The 16449-nt window shown below is 44.5% G+C and overlaps 2 protein-coding genes and 1 long non-coding RNA gene across 5 annotated transcripts; 2 read left to right on the plus strand and 1 right to left on the minus strand.

Moving 5' to 3' along the window:
* Nucleotides 1–1489: 1489 nt before the first annotated feature.
* Nucleotides 1490–13349, minus strand: rundc3aa (RUN domain containing 3Aa). 2 transcript variants are annotated; one of them, XM_037476917.2, is made up of 11 exons: nucleotides 13114–13349; nucleotides 5482–5597; nucleotides 5236–5369; nucleotides 5036–5121; nucleotides 4722–4811; nucleotides 4241–4321; nucleotides 3914–4079; nucleotides 3653–3810; nucleotides 3110–3223; nucleotides 2794–2900; nucleotides 1490–2459 (listed from the first exon to the last, which is right to left on the minus strand). In XM_037476917.2, the coding sequence occupies exons 1-11, from the start codon at nucleotides 13218–13220 to the stop codon at nucleotides 2317–2319; spliced, it is 1302 nt and encodes a 433-aa protein (XP_037332814.1). In that variant the 5' UTR covers nucleotides 13221–13349; the 3' UTR covers nucleotides 1490–2316. The 2 variants fall into 2 exon arrangements, with proteins under 2 accessions (XP_037332814.1, XP_037332813.1); XM_037476916.2 differs by having other exon boundaries at nucleotides 5470–5597.
* Nucleotides 8321–11450, plus strand: LOC119220722 (uncharacterized). Of its 2 annotated transcripts, none has more exons than XR_005120614.2 (2): nucleotides 8321–8522; nucleotides 9196–11450. It is a non-coding gene; the product is annotated as an uncharacterized LOC119220722 (long non-coding RNA). The 2 variants fall into 2 exon arrangements; XR_009957137.1 differs by having other exon boundaries at nucleotides 9793–11450.
* On the plus strand, nucleotides 13323–16378 carry rnf113a (ring finger protein 113A). Its single transcript, XM_037476921.2, has 11 exons — nucleotides 13323–13385; nucleotides 13719–13930; nucleotides 14570–14649; nucleotides 14727–14825; nucleotides 14960–15067; nucleotides 15195–15304; nucleotides 15415–15521; nucleotides 15620–15709; nucleotides 15788–15881; nucleotides 15956–16062; nucleotides 16189–16378. Exons 1-11 carry the CDS (start codon nucleotides 13357–13359, stop codon nucleotides 16260–16262), a joined length of 1110 nt encoding a protein of 369 aa, XP_037332818.2. The 5' UTR covers nucleotides 13323–13356; the 3' UTR covers nucleotides 16263–16378.
* The last annotated feature ends 71 nt before the right edge of the window (nucleotides 16379–16449 follow it).

The following is a 16449-nucleotide window of genomic DNA, read 5'->3' on the forward strand; positions in this document are numbered from 1 at the left end:
CCCCCTCCTCATGAAAGAAATTAAAGCTCCCATCCACTTTGTTTGTAGATGTTTTTGTCATAGCACCTCCCCTCCTATCCTTCAATCCTTCAAACCTTGGGGTCTACTCACTAGTGTGTATTGTCTTAAAAGTGTGGATCAGGGACCCCTAAAAGTCAAAGGGGCTCAAAACGTACTAATATACTAAAACACCGTAGAAGAAAACTGCAGGTTCCTTGAGGGACATGTAGATGTAGCTATTTCAAGCATGTTATTGTCATTTGAGTAGAATAACAAAAATGATACTGAGTTTGATATCATTGCATTATCTTCTGTCTAATTAACTTATGTTGCTATTACAACATATCTAAGTCAGGGCTCTTATTGTACTGTTTATGATAGTTTGAACGAAGCTTTTACCTTGCAGCAAAATAATCACCAAGAGTATGTCCACTAGTTAATTTATTAGCAAAATCTTCCAATACCACAAACCCTAATCGATAAAGAAACAGTTGTAAATAATGACTTTAAGGCTTTGGGTTAACTGTTTTCTATCCTGCCCAACGTTTCACGGTTCTCATAAAAGACACACGACATGGGGAATAGTGTTGGACAACAGCCCAAGAAAACGCCACATACATCCGAATTCTGTCCCCATCCGGATTTTCTAATAATCTTCATCATAAGGGGGTAAAAAGTCACAGTGTCCAGGCTCTACGCACGAGCACTTAAAGGGATTTATCAATAAGTAAGTGATTAGTCAAACAAAAGGATGGGAGCGACCTCTGAGGTCAGCGGTTTGGATGCATGAGAACGTGCTCACAGCACGTTCTCATGCAGATTAAATGGGGTAATGACCAAAAAACCTCCTCACAGCGCTGTGCAGTGAGAGGAAAGCACCAACACAGGCTGCTGCTCAGGCTTTCCATGCATGTGACACATCGGGTGGCGGTGGGTCCATCCATCCATCCATCCATCCATCCATCAATCCATCCATCTTCAACCGTTTGTACTGCACACAGGGTCACAGGTGTGCGTCCAATGCCATCTATTACAATCCAATCAGGCCTGCAGCCTTGGAGATAGAAAGCACAGACACAGCACAGGAGCAGAGGAGCCACAACGGTCACACAACGCAGGTGGTCGAGGCTTCAGCATCTTGGAAAAGGACACGTCAGCAGGATGTGTGGAAATACTATTCTGTATCCATTTGGAGGAATCAGTTGTCCAACCTGGTCTAGTTTGTTAAAAGATGTATTTCATGTTTATTATTTAGACAACCATTTGTTTTCCGTCCGAGACCATCCAGTTATTTTTGAGAATTAACAAGCATTTGGGGAATTTATGCATTGTGTTACACCTGTTGAACCACAAGATGGAGCCAGAGCACATGTGTCCCATTCAACCGGCTGCTCGATCAAAAGTCTCCATTAACTTAGTGTCTTTTTAAATCACTGCATAGCCCAGTCTTCCTGTGACTTTCCATGCAATTAATTGATCCACACAAACATCATGGAAAAAGGCAGTTTATTGCAACATAAACCCAAAAGAAATAAATCAAAATCTACATGTAAAAAGAACATACTGCTGTATTGGATGAAATAAGAGAAGTGGAGTATGCTGTGCTGTAAGATTGGATCGATTCAATAATAAGCTGCACAGATTTAAACAGTGATTGATTATTCAAGCTAGAATGATCCAAGATCAGTCTCACCCATAAAATACTTCTTAGTGCTAAGTTACTGTGAAGACAGTCTGTAAATACCCATTCTACTCCTTATATGGATTATCTGTATCTCCTAAAATGATCATCACATCTCTTTTTGCAAGTGGCTTCATCCAAAGGGCTGCATGTGCTGTTTTGGTCACCTTTTGACAAGAAAATCCAATAAAGTAGGTGCACAAACACTTAGACGACCCCATGGGGAAGAAAGTTGATATTCAAATAAGGAGCGAGATAAGAGTACACTTTCAGGAAAAAATGGGATGCTTTGGATAAAGGTCTGACAGGAGTTTGCAGAGCGATTGCAGGATTTGGGATGAAGGGATTCACAGAGAGGACAAAGTGGTTGAGGCCAAGCGATTGAGAGGAGCTGAGCGGATAAGGCGAAGAGAAGGGTGAGAACCAAAAGCACGACGGGTCCTTTGAAATTCATGGAGACTTCACGTATGTTTTGCAAAAATCCAGAAATGGGAGTCATGACTTCCCTGTTCTCACAGAGCTGTGGATGCACTTGGTGGATAAAATGGAAGCAGGGTTTTCGTCGGGTTTACGGTCAACGCAGCATCACCAGGCAGACAGGCGGAAGGGGTTCAATCTCTGGGGTTGGTCGGGAGCTAGCTGGGAGTGAGCGCAGGGCTGGGTTCCGCGCTGATGTTGACCAAACACTCGCTGGACTTGAGGCTGGCCAGGGACTTGGAGCTTGGGAGAGAGGCCAGAGAGCCACAGAGACCCAGCATGGAGGGAGTATTGTCTTTTCCTACGGAGACAAAACAAAGCAGAAAACGCACGATAAGAATGAGCCTCCGGTGGTGCATACTTGGAGGTGCCCACACGAAACGCCATCAACAGCCATCAAGCCTGTCTTTGTATGAGTATGTATGTGCATGTGCATGGGTGGCTGCCTCTGAAAGGGTTTTATGCAGCGGTGGAAACAGAGCAAATATACTCCCACTCAAGCAGAAATGTTGTTATTTTACTACTGCAGTTAGTTTGTAGTACAGTGAAGTACAATAAAAACAGCGTAAATATCAGTTTAAATGTGGTGAACATGATGGAATGACTGCAGTCAGTAGCAGTAAAAGCTTTTGTACCTGCTGAACTCCACGCAAGGTCTCCGTTCTGTCTCCCATCAGCCATTTGGGAGTCAGAGTTCAGACTGACTTCGACGGAAAGTTGCTCCAAACTGTGGAAACTCCTCCTGGGTGGAGAAAAAAAACACCCAATTATGGCACAGACATCAGTGGTTCTGTACATTGATTGCTAATCTATGAGGATGTGTTGATTATCCTTGTTTCTAATGCTTGTTATACCCGGTGTGTGACTTATTGACAAAATACATGTAGATTTATGAATAAAATACAATAACGATAACAAATAAACTGTTTGTCCAACTGTTTGTACGTTTACCTGCGGAACAGCTTGACGTCGCACTGGTTGTTGGTGATGACGGACCACTGGTTGACCAGCGGGATGGAGAGGTCTTTAGCCAGATGGGAGGAATCACAGGGCATGAGGGCCGAGCTGCATGAAGCACAGAGTGCGATGCGAATAAGTCAATTCAGAACTGACGCCTAACAACAAACAAGTATGAACGGGAAAGTGGCGGGAAACGGAAATAGATCCACCATCTCTAGTGAATTAATTTTCATCTTCTTTGAAGAAAAATTACAATCTTGTAATTATATTAACACATTAGGAGAGCAATCATTTATTTTTACTCAATAAAATATAGTAATAAAATAAAATAAAGTAGTTGTCCGAACAATGATTGATTTAATGTTTCTTTTTCAAACTCCAAGCTGAACCCTTTTCTATCTGATGTCGTCCCTCTCATCTGCACAGAGGATTGCTTTCTTTTGGCTTGCGTTTGCATCACTTATGATGCAACCTTTTTAAAAAAAAATGCACCACACGGATACACTACTGTCTCGGTGTTGTCTTGTTTCTCACAGTTGTGCCTGCAGCTCGAGCACCACGGCCTCCAGCTCCTTCTTCTCCTGTTGGCTCTGGACCGCCTGCTCCTCCACCTTTGCTCTCAGACGCTTGTTCTCCGTCTCCACGTTCTTCAGCTGCGACTCCCGCAGGCGCACTAGCTCCTCCAGGTAGCCCTGCAGCAAGTGACGCAGGGATTTGTACCCAGAAAGCCATTGTGAGAAACACGCCGCATCAGACCGCATTAGACCTTGGTTTCCAGCGGCAGTTGTGTTTCACCTTCTGGGCGTAGACGATCTTAAACCTCTGCTCCATCTTGCGGCACTTGTTGCTCCAGCTCTCCTCGTCGGTCACCAGAGGGATGTAGGGGTGCTCGGGGACGCTCTCCTCGCTGTTACTGCTGTCCACGCTGTGGCGGTCCTCCTCATCGCTCAGGTAGTCGTAGCTACGCAGCCGAGAGGCGACAGCGTTACGGCGTCACACGTGCATCACATTACATGTCATTTTGAACCCATGGTTCTACATTTTGAACCCATACACTGGGGGTAGTGTGGCCACATGCACACGCATGTGAAGCTAAACCTGCAGGGGCACGATCGGTCTCACCTCTGAGTGAACTTCAGGTACGGCGTGTAGTCAATCACAGCTGAGGATTTCCCATCTAGAGTCTCCCCTTTTAAGCAAAAACTGCAAAGAGACAAAGGATACTTGTTTTGTTAAAGTATTTTACAAAACATCAATAATAAGACAATTCCATGTCCTTTCTATATTAATCAAATTAGTTTGATGACAACTGTTTTTATCCATATGAATATTTCTCTGCATTGACAGCAGCAAAATACTCTACTTAAACTTACTTAAAATTATTCTGATGCTAATTGTTTCTATCCTTACTCGTAGATGTAGAATACGCCACACTCAAATCCATAGGATTTAAATTCCTAAATACTGGTCTTAAAACAAAAAATCTGGAGCAGGACATAAAGGGTTAGTCAAATACCTTACAAATATACATGATCATTATTTGGGTTTTGTGCTTATACATTTAAAACCTCTGTACATCAGAGTCTGCAGCGTGTGTCTTCACCTGAAGTCTATGGCACTCAATCCGATCAGCATGCCGGTCAGGACTTGGGCCTCTTCTCTCAGCATGATGGCCCCATCATCATAGAACCTCCTGTCAGGTGAAGAGGTGGTGATTATCTCTTCAAGATATATTACTGATAGATGGGCATCTAAGCGCGTTGTATAGTACATTATGTTTTAAAAATCTGGAGCAGACTGTTACACTGAAACTGAGTGATGAATGATTCATGTCGAGCGACAACATGAGGGTATAGCTGTATATGATATCATTCAAATATTTTGCTTATTGTCCATTTTGAAAAGCCTTTGTCTGACCTGGTAGTTCTCGTGTCCCTCAGAGCAGTGGACACATATTCAGACAGACGTTTTTCCATCAGAGCCACTCGAATCCAGGCGCGTCCCTGTGGGACAACTTAAATAGTGAGTAGGAACAGAGGGCTTTCTTTGCTGCTCTCTCGTGCAATGTCCCACCCACAAACACACTCTCACACAATTCTTCACACAGGCACCCTTGCCTTTGCTCTTGATGTGCTGATGTTCTCTATGTTTTCAATGCTGCCGATGCAGTTGTTCTGCACCTTGCTGCACGCCATCCGGATATATTCCCAGAAGCTGCGCTGTCCATCTGAGCTGAACCAGCTTCCTGAACCTGGTCCGAGATTAAAACACAACAATGAAGCACTTCTACAATTACATAACATGAATTCCTTTAAACTAAATTGTCCATCTTCTCCTGTGCTGCATGTTACCTGTAGTGTTACCTTTGAAGCGGTGGCTGAGGATGTGCTCTAATATGGCGGCAAAGTTAATAAACTCCTCGGCTGAGTCATCTATGGGTTCTGCTGTGTACTTTTCTAGGAGCGTCTTTACCGAGAATCTGAAATAGAAGTACACAGAGAGGGGGGTGGTTGGGGGGGTTAGAAAAACATTGCAGAGGATAAAACATTCAACTTCGCATGTCTGTTCTTCGCGAGGCGCTGAAATGCCGGCGTGTACTGTACCCGAGGGGACAAGTGTACTACTGTATTTGAACCCTGCAACAATAGCCCAGAGGAGCTTTTTTTCTTTCTTGTTTAGGAACCACGCCATCTTATCACACTGAGGTCACCCCAATTGTCTTGTGTACTGCACAATGTACCCCTTCAGTGCCGTGGCAGTGTTATCATGAAAACAATACAATTAACCCCCTGTCCTCTCAGCCTTTGTGCGTGCTGTCCTTCCATGTCCCCCTGGCTCTCGTCTCTCCGAGGGACCGGCCAGCATCAAAGAATGATCAAATGATTCCCTCCTCCCTCATCCACACACGGTGGTCTGATCTATTTAGGACAACCGCTGCCGCAGATTTACTTTGGCTTTCCTCCACCACCGGGCAGTAATGCAGCTGGTGTGTTAGGAGCCGGCATCCAGGCACTGGCTCGGGTGGACTGCCTCCGCATCGATGGGCAACACTAGCATCACCGAGGGCAAGACTGCCCTGGCAGTGGGAAGCACCTCCATAGCCAGGGGAAAGACGACCGTAGCCATGGGCAACTCCTCCATCTTCAGGGGAGTGACCACCACCTCCATGGGAGAGTCCACCATCCAAAGGCAAAAGACGACGGTGGCTCTGGGACGGGCCAGCTTCAGCCGGGGAACCACGACCACGTCGTTTCGCAAAGCCTTGATGTCCAAGCGCAGGACCACCTAGATGGAAAGGGACCCTGAGGCCGGGGCCAGGACACCCAGGGAAGCCAAGCCGCCCCAAAAAGACCCTAACAATGAGTGGAAAACCACATTCCTGTCAAGCAAGACCTCCTTCACCAAAGGCAGGGTTTCGATCTTGAGGACTAAGTACGCCATCTCCTGGGGAAAGTTCTCAGTCTCCTGGAGCAGATCAACTGTGACTCTGGGCCACATCAACATAGCATTGGGAAAAACCACCCTTACACGAGGGGAGACCACAAGCTCTCTCACCACGCTGACCTTCACCCATGGGACCAAGTCCGTGTCTGTGATCAAAACCACCCTCGTCAGGGGCACAGAAACGCACAGCAACATCTACTGGGATTTTCACTCATGATTCCTGCACACTCTTAAAACACCCACGGATATTACGATCTGGTCAGTTTTAGCAGGTCAGTAAGAGTCAGAAAAAGAAGGAGCTGCTATTTTTGTGATCTGTTACCGGTTCGGCGAAGGTGAATTTTCCCCAGTAAGAAAGTGCAAAGGGAAGCGAACATCTAATGGGTTTGCAATCAAGAGTGAGGTTTTCCGAAGCCATGTAGAGCGTGTTATGCAAATGTGACAGTGAGGAGATGACGGTTTATGGTGTGTCTACTTGGCAGGGAGGGGAAAGTGTGAAACCGCCGTGTGGGATGCATGTGGAGGGACACAAGAGAGTGTGTGTTTTTTCCCCCAACACTGTTCTCCTGTATGTTGTGCATGTACAGTCATCACCATGTGTACATCTTTGGTACAAATGTGGTATTTTTTGTGAATGCCGATAAAATTGGTTGATTGCCTGCATTTCCATAACCACCAGAAAACACAGCTTTAAGCTAGAAAACTGTAAAGCTGGTTGATGTAACAATGCCTATAAAAGTAACATGCATAAACACTGCTTGGCTTGATTGTTTTGTGAATAGAGTTTTTTTTTAAAGACACTATAGGGTGACGATTGATCCTTGAAACGTAAACGGTAGAAAGTAAAGACTTCGTTGCTGTAATGAGTTGGAAACAGTTCAGCAAGGACACGTTCTGGTAGTTAACACCAACTGAAGGAACCACACCCATATTTCCAATGGAGGGGTGCAATCAAAGCCTACACAAGGACGTGATCACGTCCATCTTTTCCATTATCAAATCGGACACCGCGCCACTCGTTTCCCATATGGTATGGACGTTGTACACAGAGGCTATGTTTTACAATCAGAGGCTATAGGGAACAATGGCTCAGAAGAAAGTGATGTCACCACAGATTGCCCCCCCTTTGCAACAATGTGTCCTTCAACCGCCCGGTGTCGTCGTGGAGATGGGACAATCGCTCCACTGTCTCTGCCCCCCCCTCCCCACACTCCCCCCAGATAGGCTGTGGCCACCTACGGCTGCCTCTGTCCATTGACAGGCACACATGGGTGGTATGTGGCCTTCCAGAGCCCACGTTGGTCATCTCAACGAAGGCATTATGCGACACAGGGGTCGTGCTATCCACGCCTAGCATTCTGGTCCTCTCTGGATTGTAGCAGATGGTTCTATTACCCAGGAGGGGCAGAGCAGGACGTGCTGCATGAGTGTGCGATGCTTTGCGTCGAGTGAGCCCCGAATACCATCGTCGAATCCGGGTAAGGAAGAAGAGCCTCTCCTAAATGGGCAATACCAGTTTCACCGAGGGGAAGACGGCCTTGACCTTGGGCAACACCACCATAAAGAGGGGAAAGTCCAAACTGGCGCTGGGAGGCTCCTCCATCACCAGGGGCCGGAGCACAACATCGTTGGGCTCCTCCACCATCACCAGTGGAAAGACCAAGATTGCCCTGGGGGGCGCCTCCTTCAGCCGGGGCTCCACCACCACCTCTTTTCGGAAAGCCCTCTTCCCCAAACGCAAGACGCTCTAGATGAGAGGGGACCTCATCGTGGGGGTCGGGGAACTCGCCCAAAATGTCACATGAAAGAAGAAGAAAGAAGCTCCATCACAGAGAACATTTGGACACCACTACAGCATCTGCAGCACAGGGTCGGTTCCAACTGAGAGCCCAAACTGGATTAGATTTACCTATGGACCACTGTCAGGTTTTCGGTCATGCCGGATTTATCAAAGAAACAGGTCAGTGGCACAAAAATTCATTCTCATAATGTAAACTGCAAAAATTAAGTAGGTCAGTCAAGTTGCAAGGTATAATAGAGCTCATAGAATTTGTGTGCTCCCCACCAGCACACAAACTAAAAACAAATAATAATAATAATAGTAGGCCAGTAATCCCATTTATCCGTGGTTATTATTTAGAGATCTTGTACAGAGCGCAGATGCTCCTCTTATGTGACTTCGTACTAAGAAAGTTGTGTTGGAAATATTTTTCTGCAGAAAAATTCTATTCATTTGGAAACTTAAGATAAATAGAGCGTAGGGAGACATCAATTCTGGTCGAATTTGTGAAGACATCCGATGACAGAATAATTTATGATACCAATCGATTCCTCGCAACGCTTTGGTTCCCAGGGCCCAGAATGAGAACCACTGATAAACAGCTGCCTGTTTGTTGAAGTGATAACATAAAAAAGTGCAGAAGGTTGACTGTTGCAAAAGCCCAGTTATCTCAAGAGAAACAAACCAGATTATTTCAAAATAACTGGAGTCCTTTGATCTGCGGGGAAATTGCGGGCGTGCCTCAAATGCAAATGGCTGGAGTGGAATGGCAGAATGCTCTTGGTACGATTTGACACGGAAAAACAACTGCAAGGCCTTCTGACAAGCTTCTTTTGTGCCCCCTCTCACTCAGGCTGGATCGACGCCACGCCCACTCTCAGCTCTCTTAAAAGGCCCCCTTGTTCTCCTTTTCTAACCCCTCTACTGTACTTACACACAGTGTGTTTGAGCCTCAGCACCACCTAGGATAACCACACCTACACGTATCAGCAGGGACAGAGAATCTCAACTTGCGACGTTTCACATTAACCCCCATCCCACCGCCCCCATCTCTCTCTCCTCCCTCGCCCTCTGAACCAGTAAACAACGTCATAGCAGGCATCCAAAGATGTGTTGATATCATTCCTTAAAAATAGCTATCGAGACGGCCCCCTCTGCTATTGCTCAGAATGTTTTAAAAGCGCAAAGAGCCGCCCGCGTACAGAGGCACGTGCGTGAGACGCGACCACGTAGTTGTGTTTACTACGGCGCGGGACCTTTGATTCTTCCCTGCCGAGCCACAGAGCCTCAGCCTCCATATGCACCATGCCACCAGCCTCCTTCCTTTCACTCACCCCCCCCCCCCCCCCCCCCGCTCCCGTTGTTCACAGCAGGCAGCTGGGGAGAGGGAGGGAATAGCACCGGACAACAGACCTGTCCAGTCTCACTCATCCCATCTGTGTGTTCTTAGGTTCCCCCGTGACCACGGCAACAGCGATCCACCAGTCGCGGATGACGGCACGAGAGCTTTAAGCCAGAAACCAAAGCAACAAAACACCACACGTTTAAAACAGCAAAATGTTGGCTCAGATAAACAAACTGCAGTTGTATGAAAAATAACCACCGGCTAGAGAAAGCATCAGACGTGCCACGTTAAAATAGATCCTGTCGCTAGTGGCAACAGTGCAGAGACACAGTAGATCCAGATGACACTGCTGTCACTGTGAACATGATAGACATCACAGTGTCTTCAAGGCCATTACTAGACAAAGCAACTCTGGGTTTTCTTGTCAAACGGGTTCAAATCATTGCAGTTGAAATTTTTCTCATGTATTCCCTCCCTGCAAAGGGGTAAATTTAATAAGTATTCTTCGTTGTAGACGTTTCAAAGATGCAACTTTTTTTCCTGACTGCGACAGACTCTTTTATTATTTTTTCTCTGCCATTATTATTCTTGTTTTTAAGTCTTTACTGGAAAGCCTTTAAGTCTCTGACAGAGGCCTTTTTGCAGAAACTGTTCCCTGTGGTGGTGCAAATGTGTGATCAGGTTTATCATTATTATACACAAATGTCTATTGCTGTACATATGTGTTTCTAATTCAAATGGGCTCCTGCAGTTGAGTTTGACCCCGTAAACAAGGCACTGAAGCTTTGAGCAGACCTCTGTGCCTAGTACTAGTGACCCAGATCATGTGAATACACTTCTCTCGTTTTGAGGTCTGTGATGCCAGTTATTCTTTGTTATGCCCCCCCCCCGGTAACAACGGGAAAACAAGTGAACTTCTTGATCCAAACCCTGAACAGAAACAACCCACTTTTTCTAAAGTGCAAAAAAAGAGACATATAACTTCAACCCTCGACTTGTTAATCTCTGTGTGTGTGCGCTGATTGTATTTTAAACGTGTATGATGTTACAGTAAAGAAAATAATACATATCTGTATTAGGGAAAAAATAAAGGCTTGATCTGGTGTACTAATGTTGCACTAACGCTAGCTTAGTGACTGCAGCCGGGCAGCACCATAGAGCCCGGATCCTGTGTCCTGCACCAACATGACGCTCAGCCTGCTTCAATGCACAGCCGGGGGCGCACTGCTGATTCAGGATCTGTCTCTCCAGTGAGACTGTGCGAACACACACGCACACACAAACGACCCTTGACTACTTGAATCAACTCCCGTCACGGCGGCGTCAGGAAGAAGAAAACTTTTAGAAAAGACGCAGAGAGATGCAGGTCTGACAGCGACGTGCCTGATAAAAAGTTGCCCCACAACGGAACCTAATCAATGTCATGTTGTTAATTAGAGAATGGAGAGAAGAAAAAAAAAACGTTGTAGCTAGCATTACTGATGGAAAGCGGTTTGACTTTAATTTCTGTCTCGTCCTGTGTGTTTGTCATTAAAATGCTTACACGATTAAAGTGGTCTTAGCGGTCAGGCCAACCCGAATACAACAGTGTTTTTTGTCCCCTCGCTAATCTGTGTGAGTCCATCGTGAGAACTTGTAGTTCTTTGCATGCTCTGTGTGATGTTGTGTTGTTTTGTTTCATTGTACGTGAAACTAAAAATGCAGTTAGTACCTGAAAGAGAAAGGTACTGGAATAAAAATGCTTGATTGTGTGTCAAAGTTCAGACGTTGCCTCTTTTTTTTTTTAAGGGGATTTATGTCATTTTAATCACTTTCACTGAAAATGAGGCCAAAGCCAATTCTTAGAAAACAAAACAAAAAAAAGATGAGGGAAAATTGGTAAAATGCCTGCATAATCTAAGAAGCAATATGTGCCTGTCTGCAGTAGCATTTATGACTAGCGATTTCAAATTCAAGACTCGTAGCGATGCAATAAAAACTTTTATGAGGGCATTATGAAAAGTATTTAAGAAAAGCTTTGCAACAAGCTTCTAGTCAAATCAAAGGATGTAAAATACTAAAGAGCAGAAGAAATTATTAATTCAAATTATTCTAGCTATTTGCAGATCTCCACTCAGGCTCTATTAAGACAAGTATCTCTCCCTGTTTTCCATGCATTTCACGATTATACATTACATCAATCAATTGATGAAGACAAATAATTGTTAGTTGCAATCCAGGTTTGAAATACACATTTCCAGACGTAATTACGTACAATACTGATATTTGCTTGAGTACCATTTATGACTATATGCAATTCAATAGTAGTATCAAAGGGTCCTCTGCTAAACATAACAGGATCCTATATCGTAAAATAGCACTTTATTCATTTAAAAGTGATTATCAACCTAAAACCTTTATGTCCTTCTATGCCAACTTCACAAAATAACTGACTTCATTATATTATTATACATATCATTCCTTTTCAAGTTCACTTTACATTACACCTCAAACAGGGATCCAAAATCCGGGGTCACAATAAATCTGAAGGTCACAGGATGATTATAGGGGGAAAAATAAATCATAGTTTACTCATAGGGGTGGCAGTAGTGAATTCAATGAATTGCATTGCAATTAAATCTTATATCAAGATATCTTGACACACATTTCTGAGATTATTTTTCAGAACTTTCAGAAAAGATCAGTATGTCTTTTACAAAGCATAAATGGTATTTCTTACATTTCAATTGAATTACCTGAAAGCCAACTATATTGTGATATTATCAAGATATTGGAGATGTCAGAAGCAGACCATCCTTGATTTTAGTGGGTTCAGAAGACAAATAAGGTTGGAAACTATACTCAATTATGGCACAGTGTGATACACAACAGATCAGTTTAAATGTAAACGATGTGCATCAAATGACACCACTCTTAAAGAAGGCTCACAACTCTGCGAATAACATTTTAACAGTAAATTCAAGAGCTGAGACTGCACATCACAGTCAATGAGCATTTGGTTGACTGTGTAGGCTGGGGAACACTGATGGAGGGAGGAGTCCTTGCACGGCTTCCAATGCCCTTGTCCATTTCAGTCACTCAACCTCGCAGTGATGGAGGAGGCCACCTGCTGTTATTTTTTTTCCTCCGGCTTAATAATAAAGAATATCATTCCTCTAGTCTCCTTTATCGCTGCAACTATCAGCATAGACACAAATGAATTAGGTGTCTCTAACTGTTAAATATAAAAATAACTTTCCTTGTATTATGACATACCAAATAAATGATCTCGAAAAGTGATGTTTACAGAAACGTGATGTTTCATTTCATGATTGAATAAACACCCTCCATTATGGTAAGATTGTACATATATTAACCGAACCGCATGCGGTGACCGGTGGGCTACTCGCAGATGATGCGGTGGCTCGGTGGTGTCGTGATACATACCTGCAAACCGTGATGAGGTTTTTTCGCTCAACACCGACGCTCCGAGCAGACGCCTTTTTCGATGTCAGACCCATAGCCATTGCTGTGTGAACGCAGCCTGACTCCATCCAGCGGCGGCCCCGGGGCCTCTTCGGGATCCGTGCCCAGGCCAGGTCCCCTCCCTCCACGGGCCCTGTGTCCTACAAACACCCCCTGTCCTTTGCGGGGAGCCGCGGATGCTGCCGCTGCTGATGCTGCGGGAGGATGGACGCAACAGCGGCCCCCACTATCAGGTTAGAGATGTTTGAACACACGGGTTCCGGTTAGGGCTTCCGAAGTAAAATCCCCCCAGTTATTCGTGTATGATTGGGCCGACCGCCAAATGACAGTGCTTTTATTTCCACCATTATTTCCGGTTTTATTCAGCATACGTCATGCATTTGGCACAGCTGAGAGAAATGATGCCTTCACGTATTCATGTTTACTCGCACTAAATAGCTTTCAAGAAGTATAACTCCAGAACATTCAATAAAAATGTTCGTTCTATGTTAGTATTAAAATCCATTATATTATTTTAGGCACATCTTTTCAAAGATCTGCAATCAATATTAATACCGTGTGTGCAGTCAATCCGTGTCTCCAGCAGGAGTCCACCAGCAGACCTCCGAGCCGCCAGGGGCCGCTGCGTGTGGACTAACGCGGTCATTGGTGCTGGTGTTACTGAGGGGCAAGATGGCGGAGCCTGAAGAGCCAAAAGCGGGTCCTTGCACTTTTCTTTTCAAAAAATCAACAAAGAAATTTTCCGGACGAAAGAGAAAAGCAAGCGATAGCGACAAAGGTACTGATCTATCGTTCAGCTAATCGCTCTTGGGTTTTTCAGGAAGACAATGGCGTGTGGTGCTCGCAACGCTGCGGCGTAGTCACAAACGAACGTTAGCTTAACAGGCCATTGTTTATTTTTGTTTATTTTTTAACAATGACTTCCACCCAATAAGTGCCACATGAGTCAATAAGCTGGTAACTCTGTAAACTAAGGAGGTTCTTATTTTCTCCGTCGCAGATAGTTAGTTTACTAATTTGTGCTGCATTCGCGGTCCCTCGGAATTCAAGGTGTTTGGACATGTTACCGCACGCTGCATTGTGGTTTAATACAGCTTAATAAATACATTAGCAGTAGTTACCTGTTCATACTTGTTTCCTGCTGGAGTTTTACTATCGTTTTTAAAAAATAATTAAAATTATATTAATGTCTGTTGCATTTATTTCTGTAGATGTTTCATGTTAAAGTTATTATATACGATCATCATATATTGTCATGTAGCACTATGTAAAAGGTCTACTTTTTAAACACCGTTTACAGTTTCGTGTGACTCATTTTCTAGCTGATCCAAAATGGTTACTTTGTTTATTTAGCTTAAAAAGTATTAGAAAATGCATCATTCATTTTAACATAATACCTGAAACTTGTTTCTTACAGATGGCAACAGCGATGAGGATCAGAGCTCTGTTATTAGAAAAGGAAAGAAGGACACTCGAGTCAACCCCATGATTCAAAGGGTACCCTACAAATGAACATTTAAAAATCCATTTTGACTTCCATAATGAGGTGAACCTAACCCGGTTCTCGTTTTCAGACAAAGAAGGTGGAGAGAGATGAAGCATCTTCCAGTGAAGGGGAAGGAGACAAAGACGAGAAGAAGATCACTGTTGCCTACAAGTCCACACGGTCAGCAGTGAGTGGAGACTTTTCAGCATTTCAGAAACTTTTTTTCTGCATTCCGCGTTGGGTTTATTTTGGTGGCTCGGTGACGTTGCCGTACAAGTCTTTCTCAGTATTTGCTATTCTCTCAATCACGCCCCAAAAAAGAAACCAGAGGGACCCGATGACATGGGTGCAACTGCTACATATGAGCTGGACACAGAGAGAGACAACGACGCTCAGGCCATCTTTGAGCGGAGTCAGAAAATCCAAGAGGTACTGGAAAATATTCCCAATGGCACATTTTTGCATATGGTTAACAATTTAATCCACGTTTCCTTACATGCGTTTCATCTTTTTTAACCACCCTAGTGACCGGATTACTCTTTTCTTTATTCAACAGGAACTGACGGGCAAAGAAGATGATAAAATCTACCGTGGCATCAACAACTACCAAAAATTCATCAAGCCCAAAGATACCACCATGGGCAATGCCTCATCTGGCATGGTCAGGTGAATAATAGGGCCAGACAACATGTAGCACATGCTTTAATAAGACACTCCTTAGCTATGAATGCTACTATGTAATCCATCAGTGTTGATAAGTTATTTTTCTTTCACAGGAAAGGACCAATCCGTGCCCCTGAGCACCTGAGAGCCACAGTCAGGTGGGATTACCAGCCGGACATCTGCAAAGACTACAAGGAGACTGGTTTCTGTGGTTTTGGAGGTGGGTACAATATTTGTACCATTTGAAATATAAAAGTGTAACTGAATAACTTAGCATCTGGGACATTAACACCACTGCTTTTCTCTGCTGCTTATTAGACAGCTGCAAGTTCCTCCACGACAGATCGGACTACAAACATGGCTGGCAGATTGAGCGGGAACTGGAAGAGGGCAGATATGGAGCCAATGGTGAGTTCAGGTCTTTCAGGTCAGGTTTGTTTTGTCTCTGCACCTGCATTTTCTGAACAAAACTGTGCCATCGTCTAGATGAGGAAAACTACGAGGTGAGCAGCGACGACGAGGATTTGCCCTTTAAGTGCTTCATCTGCAGGGAGTCCTTTAAGAATCCCATCATCACAAAGTGAGCCTCTTCCCTTCGGCCTCTTCACCGTTTCCTACCAGTTGCAGCGTGGTAACCAGTTAAATGTCTCCCAGGTGCAAGCACTTCTTCTGCGAGACCTGTGCTCTTCAGCATTACCGCAAGTCCAAGCGTTGCTATGTGTGCAACACTCAAACCAACGGTGTCTTCAACCCGGCTAAGGGTAAGTCCATTCCCTGACTTTTTGAATCGAGAGGAGAGGAGAGGAGAGGCAAACTTATTCTGAGAACCTCAGCCATGGCTGAATATTGAAGGTTTCATTCAATTTAGCATTTTCTCGTTATTCCAGAGCTGATGGCCAAGATCGAGAAACGGAACGCCGCGGCAGACCAGCCGCCGTCAGACGAAGAAGAAGACGACTAGCAGCATCGGAACCCTTTCAACCCTCCCCTATGTGTTTGTGTTATGTACATTTTGAATAAAATGACCTTTTTTTTAAGACAGTTAACAGCCTCACTGTGTGGTGCCATCAAGTGAAAACATGAAAGTGACCGTTTATTGTTAAAAGTCAAGCTCAACATTTGCAACACTAACCCTTTTGTGCCCACTT

This window comes from Pungitius pungitius, chromosome 12 (assembly GCF_949316345.1).
Source record: "Pungitius pungitius chromosome 12, fPunPun2.1, whole genome shotgun sequence".
Taxonomy (NCBI): Eukaryota; Metazoa; Chordata; class Actinopteri; order Perciformes; family Gasterosteidae; genus Pungitius; species Pungitius pungitius.

Excerpts from the sequence above, each read along its gene's own strand:
- rundc3aa (XM_037476916.2), bottom strand. The coding sequence starts at position 13,220 with ATGGAGTCAGGCTGCGTTCACACAGCAATGGCTATGGGTCTGACATCG. Across the intron at positions 5,370-5,469 it reads CTTCAAAGGTAACACTACAG|GTTCAGGAAGCTGGTTCAGC; the intron begins GTAACATGCAGC and ends ATCTCGGACCAG. Across the intron at positions 4,812-5,035 it reads AGGGACACGAGAACTACCAG|GAGGTTCTATGATGATGGGG; the intron begins GTCAGACAAAGG and ends TTCACCTGACAG.
- rnf113a (XM_037476921.2), top strand. The coding sequence starts at position 13,357 with ATGGACGCAACAGCGGCCCCCACTATCAG. Across the intron at positions 13,386-13,718 it reads ACAGCGGCCCCCACTATCAG|TCAATCCGTGTCTCCAGCAG; the intron begins GTTAGAGATGTT and ends CCGTGTGTGCAG. Across the intron at positions 14,826-14,959 it reads ACAAGTCCACACGGTCAGCA|AAACCAGAGGGACCCGATGA; the intron begins GTGAGTGGAGAC and ends GCCCCAAAAAAG.